Below are 21,741 nucleotides of genomic sequence, written 5' to 3'. Positions count from 1 at the left end.
AAACATATTTGTTCATATTCGTAAGAGATAAGGAAGATGTAGGGATAATTGTACTTGTGAAGGGCGTCAGACATCCATTCAGCACATGTTTGCTATGGCCTGGCAATAAATCCTCACCTCTCTCTTTGTAAGAGGGTGGGAGCAAAGAAATGTACCACCTTAATATAAAGGCCTGTCAGGTTCAGCCTGACTATTACCTAGTTTGGCACAGTAAGCCCATGGTGGCCACGATGAGGTGGAGTTCTGTGTGGCTGTGTTTCCTTGCTTTGTCTGTTGGCAGTGTTACTGATGTCCAGGGCAGACTGGGTAAGATTGTTATTGTTTTGGATTATTGGATGTATTATTCTACTTTATGAATGCAGACAAATTGATAATGAATAGCACTGTATCTAATATCAATGATTTAGAGCATTCATAACACAAACTTTTTTATGCACTCTAAAATCTTCTGTAGTTCGCAACCATGTCAGCAGCATCTGCAGCACGTGGGGCAGAGAGCACTTCAAGACATTTGATGGAGATGTGTATCAGTTCCCTGGTACATGTGAATACAACCTGGCCTCAGACTGCCACGAGACCTTCCAGGAGTTCTCAGTGCACATGAAAAGGAAAGAGCATGATGGAAACCCCACAGTCAGTTATGTGCTGGTCACCATCAACGACCTTTCATTCCACCTCGGCAAGAACCTGGTCACTGTGAACGGCGTCCCGTGAGTAAAAAGCTGTGTTTTCTCCAAAGCAACTGTACTTCTTGTTTCTGTGATAATTTTGCACTAAAATATATGAAACTTACTCTTTTTCTCTAGTGTCAAATTGCCATACTACAATGCAGGAGTACAAGTGGAAAGAAATGTGATTTACTTGAAACTCCAATCTAAAGTCGGTCTTGTCGTTATGTGGAATGGTGATGACGCAGTCATGGTAAAAAATAAAACTTGTTTTTCCTTAAATATGTTTGTTACCTCCTGTGAAGAACTGCTGACTTGTCCAGGGTCTACACCGCAGCTGGCCCTATGTCGGCTGGGATCAGCTCCAGCCACCCCGTGACCCTGTAAATGATAAGCAGTTACAGGCGATGGATGGATGAATGTTTGTTACCTTCTTTCTGCTTAAAATTATCATTGTGTGATACACCAGGCAGAAAAACCTCAATACAGCTCTCCTCAAAGCCTCGTGTATGAGGCACATACAGGACCATAAAGAGTACATTGCAATACATAAACTGTTTCGTCAAGACAATTATGATGATTCTTTTTAGATCTAACATTGGAACCCATTTATCTTTCATTGACATGGAACAGATTACAGATTAACTCACAGAGATACAGTCATGTTTAAATGTTTTTCTTGGTGTTATTTAAATGAATTCCTCAGAATTCTTTGAAGAAATTGAGTGAGGTTAACTAATATGGGAGCGGTAATTACAGTAAAGTAGCTCAAACTATGATAGTATCACAATATGTGTTCCATTCAAATCATTTTGTAAAGCACCACTGTTTTTTTTGTTTGCATTTAAATGTTGAATTGCACAATATGTTATTTGAATGTGAAACTTGTAATAACCTATTGATGGTGTTGCAGGTGGAAGTAGATCGTGACTATGCCAATCGTACTTGTGGACTTTGTGGAGATTTCAATGGTGTTTCTGTCTACGATGAGTTCATCCATAATGGTATTTATGTTTATTGACTTTTTATATTAATACATTTCAACAATCATCCACTGTTTATTTAACCTTTGACACAATAATTACAATAATACGCAGATCGCAAAATCAGCTCCATTGAGTTTGGCAACAAACATAAAGTCCATCGTCCAAATGATGAATGTGAGGACCCCTATGAAGAGGAAGAGGAATCAGCTGAGGCTTTGCTGGAGTCATGCAAGGAGTTTGTGAGTTTTTTATCCACCTAGTAGTAGCAATAATGATACTTTACAATATAAACATTTGTAGCAGAGTAACTTTGTCTCTGTTATTTGTCTCCTTTCCCCTTTTAGCAAACCACCTGCGACCAGATCTTGCGTTCAGAGCCCTGGAGCTCCTGCACCAATCAGATAAACCCCAAACCTTACATCCAGGCCTGCGTCCAGGACATGTGTGGCTGCACCAACAGTACAAGTGACTTCTGTCTTTGTAGCACGCTGTCTGAGTTCTCTCGACAGTGTTCCCATGCAGGAGGGCAACCTCCCAACTGGAGGACACCTCAGTTCTGTGGTAAGGTTTTGTGTTTTGTGGTCATATCTTCACATTTATTACCTCACAAAATAGAGATATAACAAAAGAGCCCAATGAAAACCAAGTCTTTTGATTGGTAATCACATTAATGGCTCTGTATACTTCTTCTTAACATTATAAACTCTGGGATGAGACTATTAATTATTTTTATTTGAGAAACACATGGGAAAAAGACTTAATGATAAGACAGAAATGTCTACTTTTTCTATGTAACTGTGTCAAATCAAACATCTGCATATTTTTTTCCAGTTGCTGGCGCTCATGGCTGAAAAAGAAGTGCTGTGTTGATTTGATTTGTAACAAAAATATAATAAATCATTTCTAATCATCACACAATAAAATCTACTTTTGTTACACTTAAGGAAAAAAATCTAATGAGTTACTTCCAACCTTGATATACCTGAATAATTCACATACATTTACACCTACCTTTGTGTATTTCAACTGTACCATATCTTCAAAGCTATACAGTGCCCATTCAACATGGTTTATGAAGAAAGTGGTTCCCCTTGCATGGATACATGCACACATCAAGATACAAGTTCCCTGTGTGAGGACCACAAAATGGACGGCTGCTTTTGTCCACCAGGTTAGTGCTGTTAGCTTGTGCATACTATGATTATGTCAAATATACAATACTATTAATTTTTTTAATGCCCTTAAAGATTCTGTTGGACTTCATTGTCCTTGTCTGTGAGTGTTCATGACTCGTGTGTCTACTTCAGGAACTGTCTTTGATGATATTTCCATGAGAGGGTGTATCGCTCGATCTGAGTGTCAGTGCAAACACAGCAAAATCTATAACTCCGGCGAGGTTTATCGGCAGGACAGTGAGGAATGGTGTGTCAAATATTTGATTATGTCAACAGAATTTTGCATACATGATCATTTCTTAAACTTTTTTTGTTAACTTTAATAATGTGTTGTTTCAGTACATGTTTTGAGGGTCAGTGGGCTTGTAAGAGCCTCCAAACACCTGCTACATGTGCAGTTGAAGAGGGTTCACATGTAACTACCTTTGATGGCAAAACCTACACCTTCCATGGAGAGTGTTACTACACCCTAGCTAAAGTGGAGAGCAAGGTGAATGGTGCATAGTTTCGTCCAGTCACATGGCAGAATATAAATAACCAGCTGATATTAAACATGTTGTCATTTATCTTAATTGCACTCACATTTTGTTCTGTTTTTTTTTTTCAGGATCATGCAAGTCCAAAGTTTACCCTCCTGGCTCAGCTGGCACCATGTGCAAATCAGAAGTTTGACACTTGCCTTAAGGCTCTTAAAGTCGTGCTGAACAATGACAGAAATAATGTGAGTTAAAGATGGTCAATTTGGAAGACTGTAGTTATCAATCAATTACATTGATGCCTGCAACACTAATGATCAATTCTGTTTTATTCAGGTATTAATGTTCACTTCTGATGGCACAGTGAAGCAAAATATGCAGACCATCACTTTGCCATACCAGTCAGGTGGGTCAAACAATAAGAAACTCTAAACAAAATATATTATTGTCATATTTCATTAATGCTATGACTAAGGCTGCGGTGATGTTTTTATCAATTGATATACCATTTTTGGAATTAATCTAACTAACTTTTTATCTAACTTTTTATTACTTGATTCATTTAACAATGATTCAAATAATGTTTTAAACTTTCTCATTTATATTTCAATATTTAACCATTTTCAATCATTAACAAAGTGTGCACTGCAGGGCATTATTCCCCTGCAAATAATAGCACAGTTTTACTGGTAATCTGTGTAATCCTAATAATTATTCCATTTTGGTGGGGACAAAAAATAACTCTTAGTAGTAGTAACTAGTAACGAGCACGTTTAATTTACTGTGGCATGATCAGAGATCATAAGCAGAGTAGAATGGGGAATGAGAAACACAATGGACATTTAGCATTAAATTTAACTTTAATTTCGGTTCAGTCTTGTCCCGTAGTTTAAAACACAGCAATGATCTGCCTCACCCTGGTTTTTTACTGTTATTTTTAGATATGTCAATGTGTACAAGCAATCACTGTACCTTTCTTTATTCACAGTGGACATCAACATATTCCACGCTTCATCCTTTCACATCTTGCTCCAGACCAGTTTTGGGTTACAGATTCAGATCCAGCATGTACCTATAATGCAAGTCTATGTCAGTCTGGAACAAAGCTACAGAGCAAAGACGCGTGGTAAGCTTGTATACATGTCACGTGAATTAATCCAGTTCCTAACCCAATTAGTCATCATGTCCATTTTGGAAATGTATTTCACAGCATTTACACCTTATATTTTACTTTTTGTGGTTTCAGCCATTTGTTTATTTTCAGTGGTTAAGACCTGATGCCTAACTGAATTATACATTGAAAAATTAAATGTAAAATTTAAATGATCAAATATTTGGTTTCTTAAGGTTTATGTGGAAACTACAACATGGTCCTGTCTGATGACATGAAGACTCCCCAGGGGATTGTGGAGGGAACAGCAGCAACTTTCTGTAACTCCTGGAAAGCTAACCTCATGTGTGGAGACAGACAGGAAAGACTTGATGACCCCTGTTCCCTCAGTGTGGAAAATGGTAAAACACACTGGCTGATTATGCTACTGTTTCTCTACTTTTATTCTCTTTATTCACATAGCTGTATACACTAACTTCTTATCTTCGTGTAGACAGTACAACACATTTAAACACATTAAAAATGATTGATCATCTACTCATAGAGAATTACGCCAAACACTGGTGTGCCTTGCTGCTAAGTCCAGACAGCTCCTTTGCACAGTGCCGTTCAGTGGTGGATCCTGAGATGTACTACAAGGTACAGCAAAACCTCTGTTTGTCTATCATTTAATTAGATTTTGATGGAGTATCTAATTTTCTGAAAGTGTTTGCTGTCTTCTACAGCGATGCATTTATGCTAGCTGTAACTGTGAGAAGAGTGAGGCCTGTCTGTGTGCCGTCTTCTCTTCCTACGCACGAGCTTGTGCATCAAAGGGAGTTTTCTTGACAGACTGGAGAGAGAATGTGTGCGGTAAGGATTTTTTTCATGTTGTGGTAAAGCTGAGTAATGATTTCTCATTAGTTAGTCATAAAACTATCAAATAACCATTGTCACATTGTGCACAAAACAGATAAATACACAAAGAGCTGCCCAGCATCTCAGACCTTCTCATACAAGCATCAGAGATGCCAGTTGACTTGCAGATCACTGGGTTCACAGCAGCAGAGCTGCACCTCTGACTTTTTGCCTGTGGATGGCTGCTCCTGCTCAGAGGGTCTCTACCTAAATGAAAATGGAATCTGCGTTCCCATGGCAAAATGTTCCTGCTACCATAATGAAATCTATGTTAAGCCAGGAAAGTCTATCAATATCAAAGACGAACACTGGTGAGTCAGTTGTTAGCATGATTGTAGTGCCTTCAATACATTTGATTTACTGAACAAATCAATGTTGTCTTTTAGGTAACTTTTTTGCCTCGCCTGAAGTTTTGTATATCTTTTTCTAGTGTATGCACCAATGGAATGCTTCATTGCCGTTCTTGGAGAACCCGCTCATCAAGTAAGCTTTGTTTTGTTTTGTTTTCCATCTCTACATTGGGTTGATACAATGTACAGCATATTAAAAACCATTTCTACTTTTGTTGTAGCATGCCGTTCTCCAAAGGTATTCTTCAACTGCTCCACCGCGGGAACAGGAGAAGTTGGACTGCAGTGTGCTCGAACTTGTTCAAACCTGGACAGTGATGATTGTGTGAGTTATTTTTGCCACTATGTCTTTGATACCTAGATTTATTATATATGTCCTGAATTAAATGGTGGGCAGTATATTGTGGATGTAACACATGGTGTATAGTTACAACAGTTTATACTAACACTAAAGAACAGTGGTTTATAACAGTACCATCAAATGTTCTTGCATTTTATCACTGTGATCCTACTATCTTCCCAGGAATCCACAGAGTGTGAATCCGGCTGTCAGTGTCCAGCTGGGCTTCTTGATGATGGCAAAGGTTCCTGTGTTAAAGAAAGTGATTGTCCATGTCAACATGATGGGCATATTTATGCTGTTGGAAGAAAGATCCCAAACCAGTGCAACACCTGGTATGACCTTAGTCATTTTTATCTTATAGCATGCTGTAAAATATTACCATATCTGCATGCATGTGTTACTCTTACTGTTAAAAAAGACATTTTGTAATTTTAACCATTTCTGATGCATCTAGTACCTGCAAAAGTGGAAAGTGGGAGTGCACAGAGAAAAAATGTCCAGGAACTTGCGTTATTTATGGGAGCGGTCACTACAGTACATTTGACAAGAAAACATATGGGTTTCAAGGACATTGTGCCTATGTTGCTCTTAAGGTAAATAATGCATGTCAAAATCATTAAAATGACAGGCTGTGTCTAGTTATCCCCGGATTTGGTGATGCCCAATATTTATTTTATTTATTTAATTAAACTGAGATACCTTACATCTAGAACTGAGTGTCATATTTTGCAAAGGTAATTTTCAGCAGAACGTAGTTTAGATGCAATGGAAGCTAGTTTTTTGTACTGTACTATAAAGTAAATGTGTTTACACATACATAATTCAGCGAATTAAAATAAAATGTCAGACAGTAAATTTACTGCAGTGCACTACATAGTACATTTTGGGACAAGCAGACCTTCATGCTTTAATTTAATTCCCAGGCTTCATTTTAGAAATTCATAGACATGACATTTATCCAATTCTAACTGATGATACAGTCAATATTTGATGTATGCATCAACTATGCTATGTTTATGTTTCATTTAAAATTTGCAATGTGTAAGACCTGGCCAGAATCTTAGTATAAAACACTCATAAATTAATTGACATTACTAACTAAATATGAAAATCAAAGTTTTGGCATTATGTCAAAGACATCTGTATTGTGTTGCTGAGATGTCTGCTGACTACTCTGATGATATGCTGCCCCCCATCATTTTGGATTGATCTTCGACAGGCTACTAATTCTTACATGTTGTAGCATTAAGATGAAGTAATGAATGAAAAATGATAATTATATGATCTCCAGGGACTTAATATGTTCTAGACTTTTTTTGAAAATAAAAAAAAAATATTGTGGACTAGAAAATTTAAGCTGAATTTTAATGTGATCAATGGTCTCTGTACACTATATGCAAAAAGACTGAACATGTTGAATGAATCTCTCTCCTTTAAGAACAAGTGCGGGAATAAAACAGTACATGACAACTTTGGAGTTATCACAGAAAATGTACCATGTGGCTCTACAGGCACAACATGCTCCAAAACTGTCAGAGTCCAACTAGGGGTAAGAGCTCATACCAACAACTGACATGTATTCTATTCTATAAAGTATTTAACATGACTAGATGAAATATATTAAATACATTAAACTGCAGTGAAAGCAACAGAAAATATCTCTCTTAACATTACAGCGAAAGGAAGTCAAACTATCAAAGGGTACCTTTGAAGAGGTAGACCTGGAAGAAGGCTCTGTGATTGCGTACAAAGTAAGGAGGGTTGGATTGTATCTGGTGGTAGAATCAGACATCGGTCTGGCAGTGATGTGGGATCGCAAAACAACAATTCGCATCCTCCTGGAACCACAGCACAGTGTGAGTAACAGTATTTGTTTGAGTGATGATGACTGAAATCTCTCAGAAAGTATTCAAAGCTTTGATATGGTGTGTAAAAGAAGTAACTGATTCCCTTTCTCTGACTGTACAGGGAGAGGTGTGTGGCCTGTGTGGAAATTTTGATGGTGATGGACAGAATGACTTCACCACCAACGGTCAGATGGTAGTGAGCAGTCTGTTAGAGTTTGCAAACAGCTGGAAAGTGTCAAGCAACTGTCCAGATGTGGAAACAATTCCTGATTCCTGTGAAGCAAGACCAGAACGACACTACTGGGCAAAAATGATGTGCGGCATTATCACTGGAGAGACTTTCAGAGACTGTCACAAAAAGGTAATCACCAATGTGTTTGTATTATTAAATCACATGGTCAAATATTGGACACATTCAAAAAAAATAATTATATATTTTGGTTGATATACAGGTTGATCCCCATCCATTTTATGAAAACTGTGTGAAAGACTCTTGTGCCTGCGACACCGGGGGAGATTGTGAGTGTTTCTGCTCAGCAGTAGCAGCTTACGCTCAGGCTTGTAATGAGGCCAGTGTCTGCGTTGCCTGGAGAACTCCAGAAATCTGTCGTAAGTACTGAACAGATTTACCTTCATTTTAATCTGAGCCATTTTCTGCCAAGACCCTGTCATTAGATCCACAAATTCTTATGACCCCAGCGTTTAAAGATTGATGGCAAGATGTTGTATGTGTGATGTACTGTATTTATGAACATAGTTCCTTGAGATTGAAATATGTATCCGAATCAACAAAGATGGCATACCTTGTATTTTTTCCTACTAGCCGTCTTTTGTGATTACTACAACGGCCCAGAAGAATGCAAGTGGCACTACAGCCCCTGTCACACACCTTGCTACAAGACCTGCTTAAATCCACAAGGAATTTGCAGCAACCCTATACCCAACCTGGAAGGTAAGAACGTCTCACCTTACTTACCTCTCGGTTAATGGCTAGGTCAAGATCAACTTCATTATCCCAGGGGGGCAATTTGTTTTACAGCCAGCAGTGAATAGAAACAATGATCATCACACACACCAAAGTACACTCAATAAACACATAAAAGGGACTGAGAATGACATGGTCCTGTAAAATCTTAAATGTCAAACTGATCCAATTTGGCAAACCTTGTGTGACAAAGTAGGAAAAGAAATGATCAACTGGCTAGCTTCAGGGTCAAAGATTTAAATAAAATGTAAGCAAAAATTACACCCATCAGCAAGTGGCAAAGCTATGTAATGAGATGATCAATGACATTCACCTGTCACAGGGTTTAATGTTCTGTCTGATGGGTGTATTTTTCACTCAAGATGTAATTTGTGTTGTTTCATGTTGTGACGTTTACAGGCTGTTACCCTGTATGCCCTGAAGACAAACCCATATTTGATGAGGAGACTCAAATGTGTGTAGAGGCATGTCCTATTACAACTGTTGCTCCACCGACATCACCAACAACTATGGCCACCACACCTGTAACCACACCAACTGTACCTACTACTCCAACTACAGAATATACAACACCACCACCAACTGTGCGTACTTCTCCAATTACAACGCCAACCACAACCACAACGTCTACGCCACCAACAACTGTACCTACTACGCCAACTACAGAATATACGACACCACCAACAACTGTACCTACTACGCCAACTACAGAATATACGACACCATCAACAACTGAACCTACTTCTCCAACTACAGTCGGAACCACACCTACAACACCAACCATAACCACAAGGTCTACACCACCAACAACTGTACCTACTACTCCAACTACAGAATATACAACACCGCCACCAACTGTGCATACTTCTCCAATTACAACACCAACCACAACCACGGTTTCTACGCCACCAACAACTGTACCCACTACACCAACCACAGAATATACAACACCACCACCAACAACTGGACCTACTTCTCCAACTATAGCCCAAACCACACCTACACCAACCACAACCACAGCGTCTACGCCATCAACAACTGTACCTATTACGCCAACCACAGAATATACAACACCACCAACAACAACTGGACCTACTTCTCCAACTATAGCCCAAACCACACCTACAACACCAACCACAACCACAGCGTCTACGTCACCAACAACTGTACCTACTACGCCAACCACAGAATATACAACACCACCAACAACAACTGGACCTACTTCTCCAACTACAGCCCAAACCACACCTACAACACCAACCACAACCACAAGGTCTACACCACCAACAGCTGTAAGTCCCACCACAATTCCTGTAACTTCTGCCACTACACCGTGTTCGACACCATGTGAGTGGTCAGAGTGGTATGATGAACATGACCCAGCTACAGACAAAAATGACTGGGAAACATATGAGAACATCACAAATAGTGGTAAACACATATGTGCAAATCCTATCCTAATTGAATGTAGATCCACACTTTATCCTCACTTGTCCTTCGATGAATATCGCGATCAAACTGGCCAAGTTGTTTCTTGTAATGTGAGTTATGGTTTAATATGTCGAAAAGAAGACCAACCCATACGTCCAGGAAAGTGCTTTGACTGTGAAATCAGAGTATGTTGTGATCAATGCATAAACCCAACTACTACACCTAGTGTGTCAACTGAACCACCGACTACAACCACAAGGTCTACACCACCACCAATTGAACCTACTTCTCCAACTACAGCCGGAACCACACCTACAACACCAACCATAACCACAAGGTCTACACCACCAACTGTACCCACTACTCCAACTACACAACCAACCACCAAATATACAACACCATCAACTGTACCTACTTCTACAACTACTGCTGAAACCACACCTACAACACCAACCATAACCACAAGGTCTACACTACCAACAACTGTACCCTCTACTCCAACTACACAACCAACCACCAAATATACAACATCACCAACTGTACCTACTTCTCCAACTACAGCCCAAACCACACCTACCACACCAACCACAACCACAAGGTCTACACCACCAACAGCTGTACCTACTACTCCAACTACACAACCAACCACCGAATATACAACACCATCAACTGCACCTACTTCTACAACTACAGCAGAAACCACACCTACAACACCAACCACAACCACAAGGTCTACACCACCAACAACTGTACCTACTACTCCAACTACACAACCAACCACCAAATATACAACACCATCAACTGCACCTACTTCTACAACTACAGCAGAAACCACACCTACAACACCAACCACAACCACAAGGTCTACACAACCAACAACTGTACCTTCTACTCCAACTACACAACCAACCACCAAATATACAACATCACCAACTGTACCTACTTCTCCAACTACAGCTCAAACCACACCTACCACACCAACCACAACCACAAGGTCTACACCACCAACAACTGTACCTACTACTCCAACTACACAACCAACCACCGAATATACAACACCATCAACTGCACCTACTTCTACAACTACAGCAGAAATCACACCTACAACATCAACCATAACCACAAGGACTACACTACCAACAACTGTGCCTACTACTCTAACTACGCAACCAACCACTGAATATACAACACCACCAACTGAACCTACTTCTCCAACTACAGCCCAAACCACACCTACACCAACCACAACCACAGCGTCTACGCCATCAACAACTGTACCTATTACGCCAACCACAGAATATACAACACCACCAACAACAACTGGACCTACTTCTCCAACTATAGCCCAAACCACACCTACAACACCAACCACAACCACAGCGTCTACGTCACCAACAACTGTACCTACTACGCCAACCACAGAATATACAACACCACCAACAACAACTGGACCTACTTCTCCAACTACAGCCCAAACCACACCTACAACACCAACCACAACCACAAGGTCTACACCACCAACAGCTGTAAGTCCCACCACAATTCCTGTAACTTCTGCCACTACACCGTGTTCGACACCATGTGAGTGGTCAGAGTGGTATGATGAACATGACCCAGCTACAGACAAAAATGACTGGGAAACATATGAGAACATCACAAATAGTGGTAAACACATATGTGCAAATCCTATCCTAATTGAATGTAGATCCACACTTTATCCTCACTTGTCCTTCGATGAATATCGCGATCAAACTGGCCAAGTTGTTTCTTGTAATGTGAGTTATGGTTTAATATGTCGAAAAGAAGACCAACCCATACGTCCAGGAAAGTGCTTTGACTGTGAAATCAGAGTATGTTGTGATCAATGCATAAACCCAACTACTACACCTAGTGTGTCAACTGAACCACCGACTACAACCACAAGGTCTACACCACCACCAATTGAACCTACTTCTCCAACTACAGCCGGAACCACACCTACAACACCAACCATAACCACAAGGTCTACACCACCAACTGTACCCACTACTCCAACTACACAACCAACCACCAAATATACAACACCATCAACTGTACCTACTTCTACAACTACTGCTGAAACCACACCTACAACACCAACCATAACCACAAGGTCTACACCACCAACAACTGTACCCTCTACTCCAACTACACAACCAACCACCAAATATACAACATCACCAACTGTACCTACTTCTCCAACTACAGCCCAAACCACACCTACCACACCAACCACAACCACAAGGTCTACACCACCAACAGCTGTACCTACTACTCCAACTACACAACCAACCACCGAATATACAACACCATCAACTGCACCTACTTCTACAACTACAGCAGAAACCACACCTACAACACCAACCACAACCACAAGGTCTACACCACCAACAACTGTACCTACTACTCCAACTACACAACCAACCACCAAATATACAACACCATCAACTGCACCTACTTCTACAACTACAGCAGAAACCACACCTACAACACCAACCACAACCACAAGGTCTACACAACCAACAACTGTACCTTCTACTCCAACTACACAACCAACCACCAAATATACAACATCACCAACTGTACCTACTTCTCCAACTACAGCCCAAACCACACCTACCACACCAACCACAACCACAAGGTCTACACCACCAACAACTGTACCTACTACTCCAACTACACAACCAACCACCGAATATACAACACCATCAACTGCACCTACTTCTACAACTACAGCAGAAATCACACCTACAACATCAACCATAACCACAAGGACTACACTACCAACAACTGTGCCTACTACTCTAACTACGCAACCAACCACTGAATATACAACACCACCAACTGAACCTACTTCTCCAACTACAGCCCAAACCACACCTACCACACCAACCACAACCACAAGGTCTACACCACCAACAACTGTACCTACTACTCCAACTACACAACCAACCACCGAATATACAACATCATCAACTGTACCTACTTCTACAACTACAGCAGAAACCACACCTACAACACCAACCATAACCACAAGGTCTACACTACCAACAACTGTGCCTACTACTCTAACTACGCAACCAACCACTGAATATACAACACCACCACCAACTGAACCTACTTCTCCAACTACAGCCCAAACCACACCTACCACACCAACCACAACCACAAGGTCTACACCACCAACAACTGTACCTACTACTCCAACTACACAACCAACCACCGAATATACAACACCATCAACTGTACCTACTTCTACAACTACAGCCCAAACCACACCTACCACACCAACCACAACCACAAGATCTACACCACCAACAACTGTGCCTACTACTCTAACTACGCAACCAACCACTGAATATACTACACCCCCACCAACTGAACCTACTTCCGCAACTACAGCCCAAACCACACCAACCACAACCACAAGGTCTACACCACCAACAACTGTACCTACTACTCCAACTACACAACCAACCACCGAATATACAACATCATCAACTGTACCTACTTCTACAACTACAGCAGAAACCACACCTACAACACCAACCATAACCACAAGGTCTACACAACCAACAACTGTACCTTCTACTCCAACTACGCAATCAACCACTGAATATACAACACCACCACCAACTGAACCTACTTCTCCAACTACAGCCCAAACCACACCTACCACACCAACCACAACCACAAGGTCTACACCACCAACAACTGTACCTACTACTCCAACTACACAACCAACCACCGAATATACAACATCATCAACTGTACCTACTTCTACAACTACAGCAGAAACCACACCTACAACACCAACCATAACCACAAGGTCTACGACACCACCAACTGCACCTACTACTCCAACTACACAACCAATCACCGAATATACAACACAACCACCAACTGAACCTACTTCTCCAACAACAGCCGGAACCACACCTACAACACCAACCACAACCACAATGTCTACACCACCGACAACTGCACCTACTACCCCAACTACACAACTGACCACTGAATATACAACACCACCACCAACTGAACCTACTTCTCCAACTACCGCCCAAACCACACCTATCACACCAACTACAACCACAAGGACTACACCACCCCCAACTGCACCTACTACTCCAACTACGCAACCAACCACTGAATATACAACACCACCACCAACTGAACCTACTTCTCAAACTTCAGCTGGAGCCACACCTACAACACCAACCACAACCACAATGTCTACACCACCAACAACTGCACCTACTACTCCAACTACACAACCGACCACTGAATATACAACACCAACAACAACTGTGCCTACTACTCCAACTACGCAACCAACCACTGAATATACAACACCACCAACAACTGCACCTACTACTCCAACTATACCACCAACCACAAGACCATCAACGGAACCCACTACCGCTACTACTACTACTCTACCACCTCTTGTTACTGGTTCCAATCCACCAACTGCCCCTGTTATACCTGAATCTACGACCATAACATCTGAAGCTCCACCATCAACCGTGCCTCCAACCACCCCTCCTAAACCTGACTGCCCTGAATGGAACGTCGGAGTAAGAATCTTTATATATCTAGCACAATGAAAGTATACACAATGTATTATTAAGTAATAAATTAAGTAATAAAGTAATAAACTTGTATGAATTTTTGCAAATGACTTATATTATTAATTTTCCCCATTTTTTTCTTTACATCAGACAAATGAGACCTTCCTATTGTGCAACTGCACCATGGCCAGATGCATTGAGAACAATACAGTTGAAATAATTCCATATGAATGTCCACCGATTCAGAACATTACTTGTGCCAATGGAAAGAAACCAGTTATTTTGTATGATGAGCACTTCTGCTGCAACTATTCTGCTTGTGACTGTAAGCCATTCTTTGGTTACAATGCTGTTTGACATGTTTTTTGACTCATAGGTTTCCCCTTAATTGAATTAAGATTTGTAACTTTTTTGTGTTTCTTTTTAGGTGAATGTGAAGGCTGGGGAGATCCTCATTACATCACTTTTGATGGCTTATACTACAGTTATCAAGGGAACTGTACTTATATTTTAATGGAAGAGATTTTACCAAAACATCACTTAACGATTTATATTGACAATGTCTTCTGTGATCCCACTGAAGATGTTTCTTGTCCACGATCGATAATTATATCATACAATTCACAAGTTATCACACTCATGAATCATAACCTAATTGGAGCTGCACAATTAGAGGTATGTATGGTCACAAGAAAGATTTATTGTACATTCTGAAAAACACAACAAACACACAGACTAACTTTGAATAAATTATTACTGTAAATGTAGAATAGCATTAATGGCTAATTTTGTCATACAACATTTTTTTTGTGATATAATTTTTCTACTTTTTCCCTGTAGGCACTCAAAGATGGAGTCCGTTTGAAACTACCTTATTCACAACGAGATGTTAAAGTCTTGAGCTCTGGCCTTAACTTGATTTTTGAGATCCCTCGTCTTAATGTGGTCATTACTTTCGGATTAACTGGCTTTAGTGTCAGCCTTCCATTTAAAAACTTTGGCAATAACACACAGGGCCATTGTGGTAAGAACATCTCTCTCTCAAATGGCCATGTTTAGAAATGATTTGTGTTCAGACTGTAATATTAACTGCTTGGAACTCTCTTTCAGGAACATGCAATAACAATCAGGCTGATGACTGCATGTTGCCTGGAGGCCAGCTGGTGGAAAGTTGTGCTGTGATGGCTGACTATTGGCCTGCAAAACATATTTACCAACCCGACTGTCAGATACCAACTCTACTGCCCACTAGTGCTCCCGAACCTCCACCAACCTTAACACCATGTAGGCCAGATTCCATATGTGATATGCTTAAGGGCAGGTAGGCATAAACCTCCATAGTAGATAAATTGATCTCCATAACTTTGGCAAAGCTGCAGTTTAAACACCATAACTGTTTTTGTACTCTGTTTGTGTTTTACTTTCACAGTGTATTTGAAGAGTGCCACCCCTTCGTCTCTCCAGACAGATTCTTTCAAGGTTGTGTTTTTGATAGCTGCCATGTTTCTAATGCACAAGTGGAGTGCACAAGCTTGCAGACTTATGCTGCTGCCTGTGCTCAGGAGGGAATTTGCCTTCACTGGAGAAACCACACCAAACTGTGTGGTAAGCAACCCCTCAATATTTTGACTATAAATGCTGAGATCAGTGGAATCAGGAGGTTGAAGTATTTTTTTTTTCACTTTTGTTGCACCCAGCAGACATTGCTTAGGCTGCTGCATAATTAAGTTTATACAATAGGTGGACAATATGTATTTTGAAACATTTTCTTCACTAACAGCAAGCGACTGCCCATCTGACAAAGTATATAAGCCATGTGGTCCTGCAGAACAACCAACATGTGATGACAAGTGAGTTTGAAGACAGTGTATTCATTTTACAGTGTTCTTGACCACAAATGGTGTAAACTGACATCTTTCTTGATCATTCAATATTACAGTCTTGATGAACCACCTTCAAAATTCACCACTGAGGGCTGCTTTTGTCCCGATGGAATGAAACTCTTCAACAAAGAGTCTGGCATATGTGTTGACAAGTGTGGTAAGTGTGCTGTAAATGTTCATGTCGTGCCAGTGAGCTGAAAGTATCTAATCAATCGTGAAGTCCTAGGAATGCTCATTTGTGTCCTTTGCTCAACAGGATGTATTGATCCCGAGGGCATTCCTCGTGAGGTAAGAGTGTTTAATTAAAATCCTAGCCCTAACCGTTGCTTGCAAAAGACTGTTAAGACACCACTGTGTTGTATTCTTTCAGTTTAATGAGAGGTTTGAGTATAACTGCCAAGACTGCATCTGTGAGGAGTCAACCAAGACTGTGACATGCAAGCCTAAGGTGTGCCCAGCACCACCTCAGACAAACTGCACTGGCCCAGGATTTGTTCTTGTCAGCCAGACTAATCCATCAGACCCCTGCTGTTCTGTCTTTGTTTGCCGTAAGACATGTAGCATCAATGCAAATTTTTCTTCAACAGTTTTAAAAATGATCTAGATGACAATTCTTGAGGATGGTTCGTAACTAGTTGCTTTCACTGTTCTATCATCTCCAAAGAATGTCACAGCAACACTTGCCCAGACACCAACATGAACTGTCCTGTTGGATATAAACCAGTTTTCAGTGTTCCTGAGGGAGGATGCTGTCCGGAGCATAGATGTGGTGAGCTCATTAATTCGTAGCTTGAGTTTATATTAAACCTCAGGACAACAGAGACACTTTCATGCAGTTTCCATTGTCTTACTCTTTTCTAGATCCTAAGAGAGTTTGTGTGCACAAAGACATTGAATACCAGGTAAAAAAAAGTTATAATTGCAAAAATTATTTCTTACGTAATTTGTTAACATGTCACTATTGTTATTAAATTATATCTGTTAGACTTCAGTTATGAATGACTAAAGTATGAATACATGTCTTCTTTATTTGCCAGCCTGGTATGTCAGTTCCTGCAGCTGTTTGTCAAGACTGTACCTGTTCATTTGAGGTTGATCCCAACTCCGGTCTATTCAAGATTACTTGTAGACCACGGCAATGTCAAAGCTGTGACTTGGTAAGAGGAATTGCGCCCATCATACCTGAACACACACTGAATACTATGCAACTTGTTTTCTTAAGAATATGTTAACTGGGAGGGTGAACTTGTAAACTTTACTTGGCAAATCAACTACTCCTTTCCTTCAGGGGTACGAGTATGTGCAAACACATTCAGATGAATGCTGCGGAAATTGTGTACAGACGCACTGTGTGGTCAATGTTAATGGTACCAAGCAGCTTGTGGCGGTAAGTTGAATCATCTATATTGGCTGCTATTCCAAATGTTCCTCATGATCAGCGCAAAGTTTCTCAGTAATAAGGTGTCTGTGTGAATTCTGGTATATGTGTGTACCCTCATCTCACTGCTCTCCAGCTTGGGCAAACCTGGTCACCACTTGGGAATAAGTGTGAGCTCTACAGCTGTGTTCGGAGTGGTGAGACTTTAACAACAATCAGTTCACACATTGTGTGTCCGCCATTCCAGGAGAGCAACTGTAAAACTGTAAGTATACATTTCAACACATCTGGATTGTCGTTCGTGAGAACATCAGTTTGTTGATGTAGTGTATTTTCCTCCTTAGGAAACAATCCAGACTGCAGCAAATGGCTGTTGTAAGACATGTGAGTATGACCATGTTTTGATTTGTGTGTACATTTCCTTAAAATGTATTTGAAAGAAAAGCTGAATGTGTGTCTCTTTTTAAAAAAAAAGGTGTAGAGAAGGAGAAGGCCTGTAAGATAGTAACAATGAAAACTCACATTACACACAAGAGCTGTCGATCTAACCAGGAGGTCCAAATGCCATACTGTGAAGGATCCTGCAACACTTTCACCAAGTAAGGAGAACACTAAAAATTCTCATTCCTCTAGATAGAAACTGTTTGGGAATAGTTTAGTGCAGATTTTTGCATTTATCAATCCCTCCTCTGCCTTCTTCAGGTACTCTGAAGCAGCAGCTTCTATGCAGCATTCTTGCTCCTGCTGTAAGGAGACACGCTCCAGCAATCGCACTATTGACTTGCAGTGCTTGAATGGAGAGGTGGTACCCTACACCTACATCCATGTGGAGGAGTGTGGCTGTGGCCACACAGACTGCACCAGAGCTGTTGGACAGTCAGCTCGCAGGAGGCGGAGCTTCACTCTGGCGTAATACACAATATGTCATTACATTGATGGATGTGGGATGTGAAAGTTTCTTCTCATGTCATCTTAATCATTACATCTCTTACAAATTATTACGATTGTAGAGAGTATTCATCAATTCAAATTAAAAAAATGCAACTTGAAGTATCAACTCTTTTGTCTTGTTTTAGCCTATTTAAGTTATTTTTGTTTCTTGTTTTGATTTGTAATAATAAACTATCAATTATGAATTATATTCATTAAAAAAATCCAATCATCATTAATCAAATAATCAAAGGAGAACTTTGAAGGGTGAAGTGGAGAGGGGGGTCAGTTGGTTCTGAGAAGAAGCCAGAGTGCTGAATAGAAACGACACAGCAGGCTTCATTACCATCCGAAAAAAAACACACTTAGACTTGGTAAGGCAAATTCCCAAACATCCGAGACAGCTCCCACAAGTTTGACAGCGATATGTTACTAAATACTGACCAAACAGCTTACAGTATGTAGTATTTTATTACGTCAGAAAATACATTTCTGCACACTGACAATGAATTTGTATGGTATTTTCTGTATCAGCTTGTTCCAGATATTAACTAGAAAAATGTGTATTTCCTACGAAAATACAGTGTGAATGCTGAAGGCTGAAACGCTCTTGGAAATCTGCTGAACGTCCTGCCGAAAAGTTGAAAAAATCAAAAAGCTGGAAAAGTTGCAACGTTAAAGGCCGAAAGACGTTAAAAAGTTGAACATGTTGATAGTTGAACAGTTCCATAGCTGAACATAAAGCGGAATGTTTTAAGGAGTTGAAAAGGCAGAAAGATGAATATGTGACAAGGCCAAAAAGCTGTATAGCAATAGACCTGAAAGAGCTTGAAATGGTGAAAAAAGACTGACAAGGCCAAAAAGTTGTATATTGAGAGGGCAGAAGGAGCTCAGAAATGTGAAAAAAGACTGAAAAGGTGGAAAGTTAAAGGCAGGAAGAGGTTAAAAAGGTGAAAAAAGACTGAAAAGGTGGAAAATTAAAGCAAGAAAGAGCTTTAAAAGGTGAGAAAAGTCAGAAAAGGTGGAAAGTTAAAAACAGAGAGAGCTTAAAATGGCTGCATCTTCTATGTAAAGGAAAAGATGTGGGATTCAAATCCAGCTGAAGAGAATTCTCTCTCCAGTGTTCCAGCTGCTCTCCAATCAAGTGATTGTGTCACTCACTCTCACTGACGCAATACACACGCATTCTACAGATACACACGCTGGAGAAGTAGCAGAGACAAAATGTCCCCATAAGAATGAATGGGAAAATGCCTCCCAAACCCCTGCGATTTTACAAAAAACCGTAACTGTTAGGGCCAAAATATCTATATGGTGAGTGAGGGGAGACATAGCCAAACTCGGTGATCTTGTTTTTATTTCTGGAAAGTGAGAAATGAGGGCACAAACGCAAGAGACAAATCAGGTACCGTCTGCTGTCTTCCAGAAATTTAGGCTCAAAATTAACATTGCGGCTTATGGGGCGGCTAATGACCCTAATGACTTCTTGTCGCTCCAGGGCTTCCACATCCAAAACTGTAAGTCGTACATCTGAAATGAGACTATGATCTGAAAGCCAACAAGTTTTCCTACATTTCTATGTATACATTGTCCATGTTGAGTGAAAGGTTTTGGATGGAAATCAAGCTGAAGAGACTTTTGGAGCTGCTCTACACTCTGGGGTGCGGCAGTTGATGATGTCACGCACTCTAGCTCACGCAATACACACCCATTATAAAGTCAGAAGATGGGCTAAAAGTTCTTCAAACTAAAACTGTGATTAGTCCAAAATCGTACAATATCTTTAAAAACTGAATACAAGGCCAGTAGTTCAAGGTTTTGTGACTCTTTTGAAGTTGGAATGGTGTCTCTAGCTCAAAGCATGAGGGAGAAGAAGAGGCTGAAATTCGAGGATTTTTGAAGACGATTTGAAGCTTTTCCCATTTGCGGCAATGTTAAATTTTTTTTCATAAAAAGCTGAATTTATGAAAAAGTTGAAAAGCTGAAAAGCTGAAAAGCTGAAAAGCTGAAAAGCTGAAAAGCGGAGGGCCGAAAGAGCTTAAAAAGCTGAACGTTTTAATAGCTGAATGGTTTCAATAGCTGAACGTATGCTGAAGTTATAGCTGAATGAAATTTGAAAAAATCCCCGTAAGGATGAATGGGCAAAATTTTGCATAAAAAGCTTAATATTTCAAAAAGTATAAAAGATAGAAAAAAGAAAAATACAAGCAGTAATGTCCTTAAAAAGCTGCACATGTTGATACTTGAATGGTTTCTGTAGCACAAAAACTGTAGGAGAAGAAGCGTGTCAAAAAACGTACGGAATCATGAAAATGCCTTCAGCATTCACACTAATTAGCTAAAAGTGCAGAAAAGAGAGAGAGCTACTGTTGCTGGCTGCCGCTCGACACAGCGCTGGAAGTAAAAGAGTTGTACACATCCTGTTGATAAATGAGATGAGGGGCTCATACATTGGAGAGTAAAGCCAGGGTATGAGAGAGAACACAGCTACATTCACGATGGAGGCCCAGAGGTCAAAGATAACACTTGGTTTCCCCAGGGTTCGTACACATTTTTAAAGGTCAAATTCAAGCACTTTTCAAGTAATTTCAAGGGTCATTTTCAAATTTTTCCAGTACCTTATCACTGGGGTAAAATACATATCTACAGGAATATATATTTGGATCATTTGTTTGAAAACTATCCATAA

At 40.3% G+C, this 21,741-nt stretch overlaps 1 protein-coding gene across 2 annotated transcripts; it reads left to right on the top strand.

Annotated features, from left to right (window-relative positions):
* Nucleotides 1-210: 210 nt before the first annotated feature.
* On the top strand, nt 211-19,172 carry LOC119024122 (mucin-2-like). 2 transcript variants are annotated; one of them, XM_037106605.1, is made up of 44 exons: nt 211-306; nt 455-710; nt 807-921; nt 1,582-1,672; nt 1,766-1,893; nt 1,999-2,215; nt 2,700-2,825; nt 2,962-3,076; nt 3,169-3,319; nt 3,437-3,550; nt 3,642-3,711; nt 4,294-4,431; nt 4,653-4,817; nt 4,961-5,055; nt 5,142-5,268; nt 5,369-5,624; nt 5,744-5,796; nt 5,885-5,988; nt 6,187-6,338; nt 6,461-6,599; nt 7,445-7,555; nt 7,683-7,862; nt 7,975-8,214; nt 8,306-8,462; nt 8,677-8,805; nt 9,238-13,585; nt 13,712-14,867; nt 15,012-15,186; nt 15,289-15,536; nt 15,702-15,885; nt 15,972-16,182; nt 16,291-16,466; nt 16,642-16,711; nt 16,801-16,901; nt 17,001-17,032; nt 17,115-17,292; nt 17,409-17,513; nt 17,606-17,646; nt 17,782-17,901; nt 18,033-18,131; nt 18,259-18,387; nt 18,467-18,506; nt 18,598-18,721; nt 18,825-19,172. In XM_037106605.1, exons 1-44 carry the CDS (start codon nt 219-221, stop codon nt 19,033-19,035), a joined length of 11,265 nt encoding a protein of 3,754 aa, XP_036962500.1. In that variant the 5' UTR covers nt 211-218; the 3' UTR covers nt 19,036-19,172. The 2 variants fall into 2 exon arrangements, with proteins under 2 accessions (XP_036962500.1, XP_036962499.1); XM_037106604.1 differs by having other exon boundaries at nt 9,238-14,867.
* Nucleotides 19,173-21,741: the final 2,569 nt, after the last annotated feature.

This window comes from Acanthopagrus latus, chromosome 8 (assembly GCF_904848185.1).
Source record: "Acanthopagrus latus isolate v.2019 chromosome 8, fAcaLat1.1, whole genome shotgun sequence".
NCBI lineage: Eukaryota > Metazoa > Chordata > Actinopteri > Spariformes > Sparidae > Acanthopagrus > Acanthopagrus latus.
The sequence above is the reverse complement of the archived record's forward strand: the minus strand, read 5'-3'. Positions and strand labels throughout refer to the sequence as shown.

Coding starts and splice junctions, on each gene's coding strand:
- LOC119024122 (XM_037106604.1), top strand. CDS start 219: ATGGTGGCCACGATGAGGTGGAGTTCTGTGTGGCTGTGTTTCCTTGCT. Junction 5,269..5,368: donor CTGGAGAGAGAATGTGTGCG/GTAAGGATTTTT, acceptor TGCACAAAACAG/ATAAATACACAAAGAGCTGC. Junction 17,514..17,605: donor CTGTCCGGAGCATAGATGTG/GTGAGCTCATTA, acceptor ACTCTTTTCTAG/ATCCTAAGAGAGTTTGTGTG.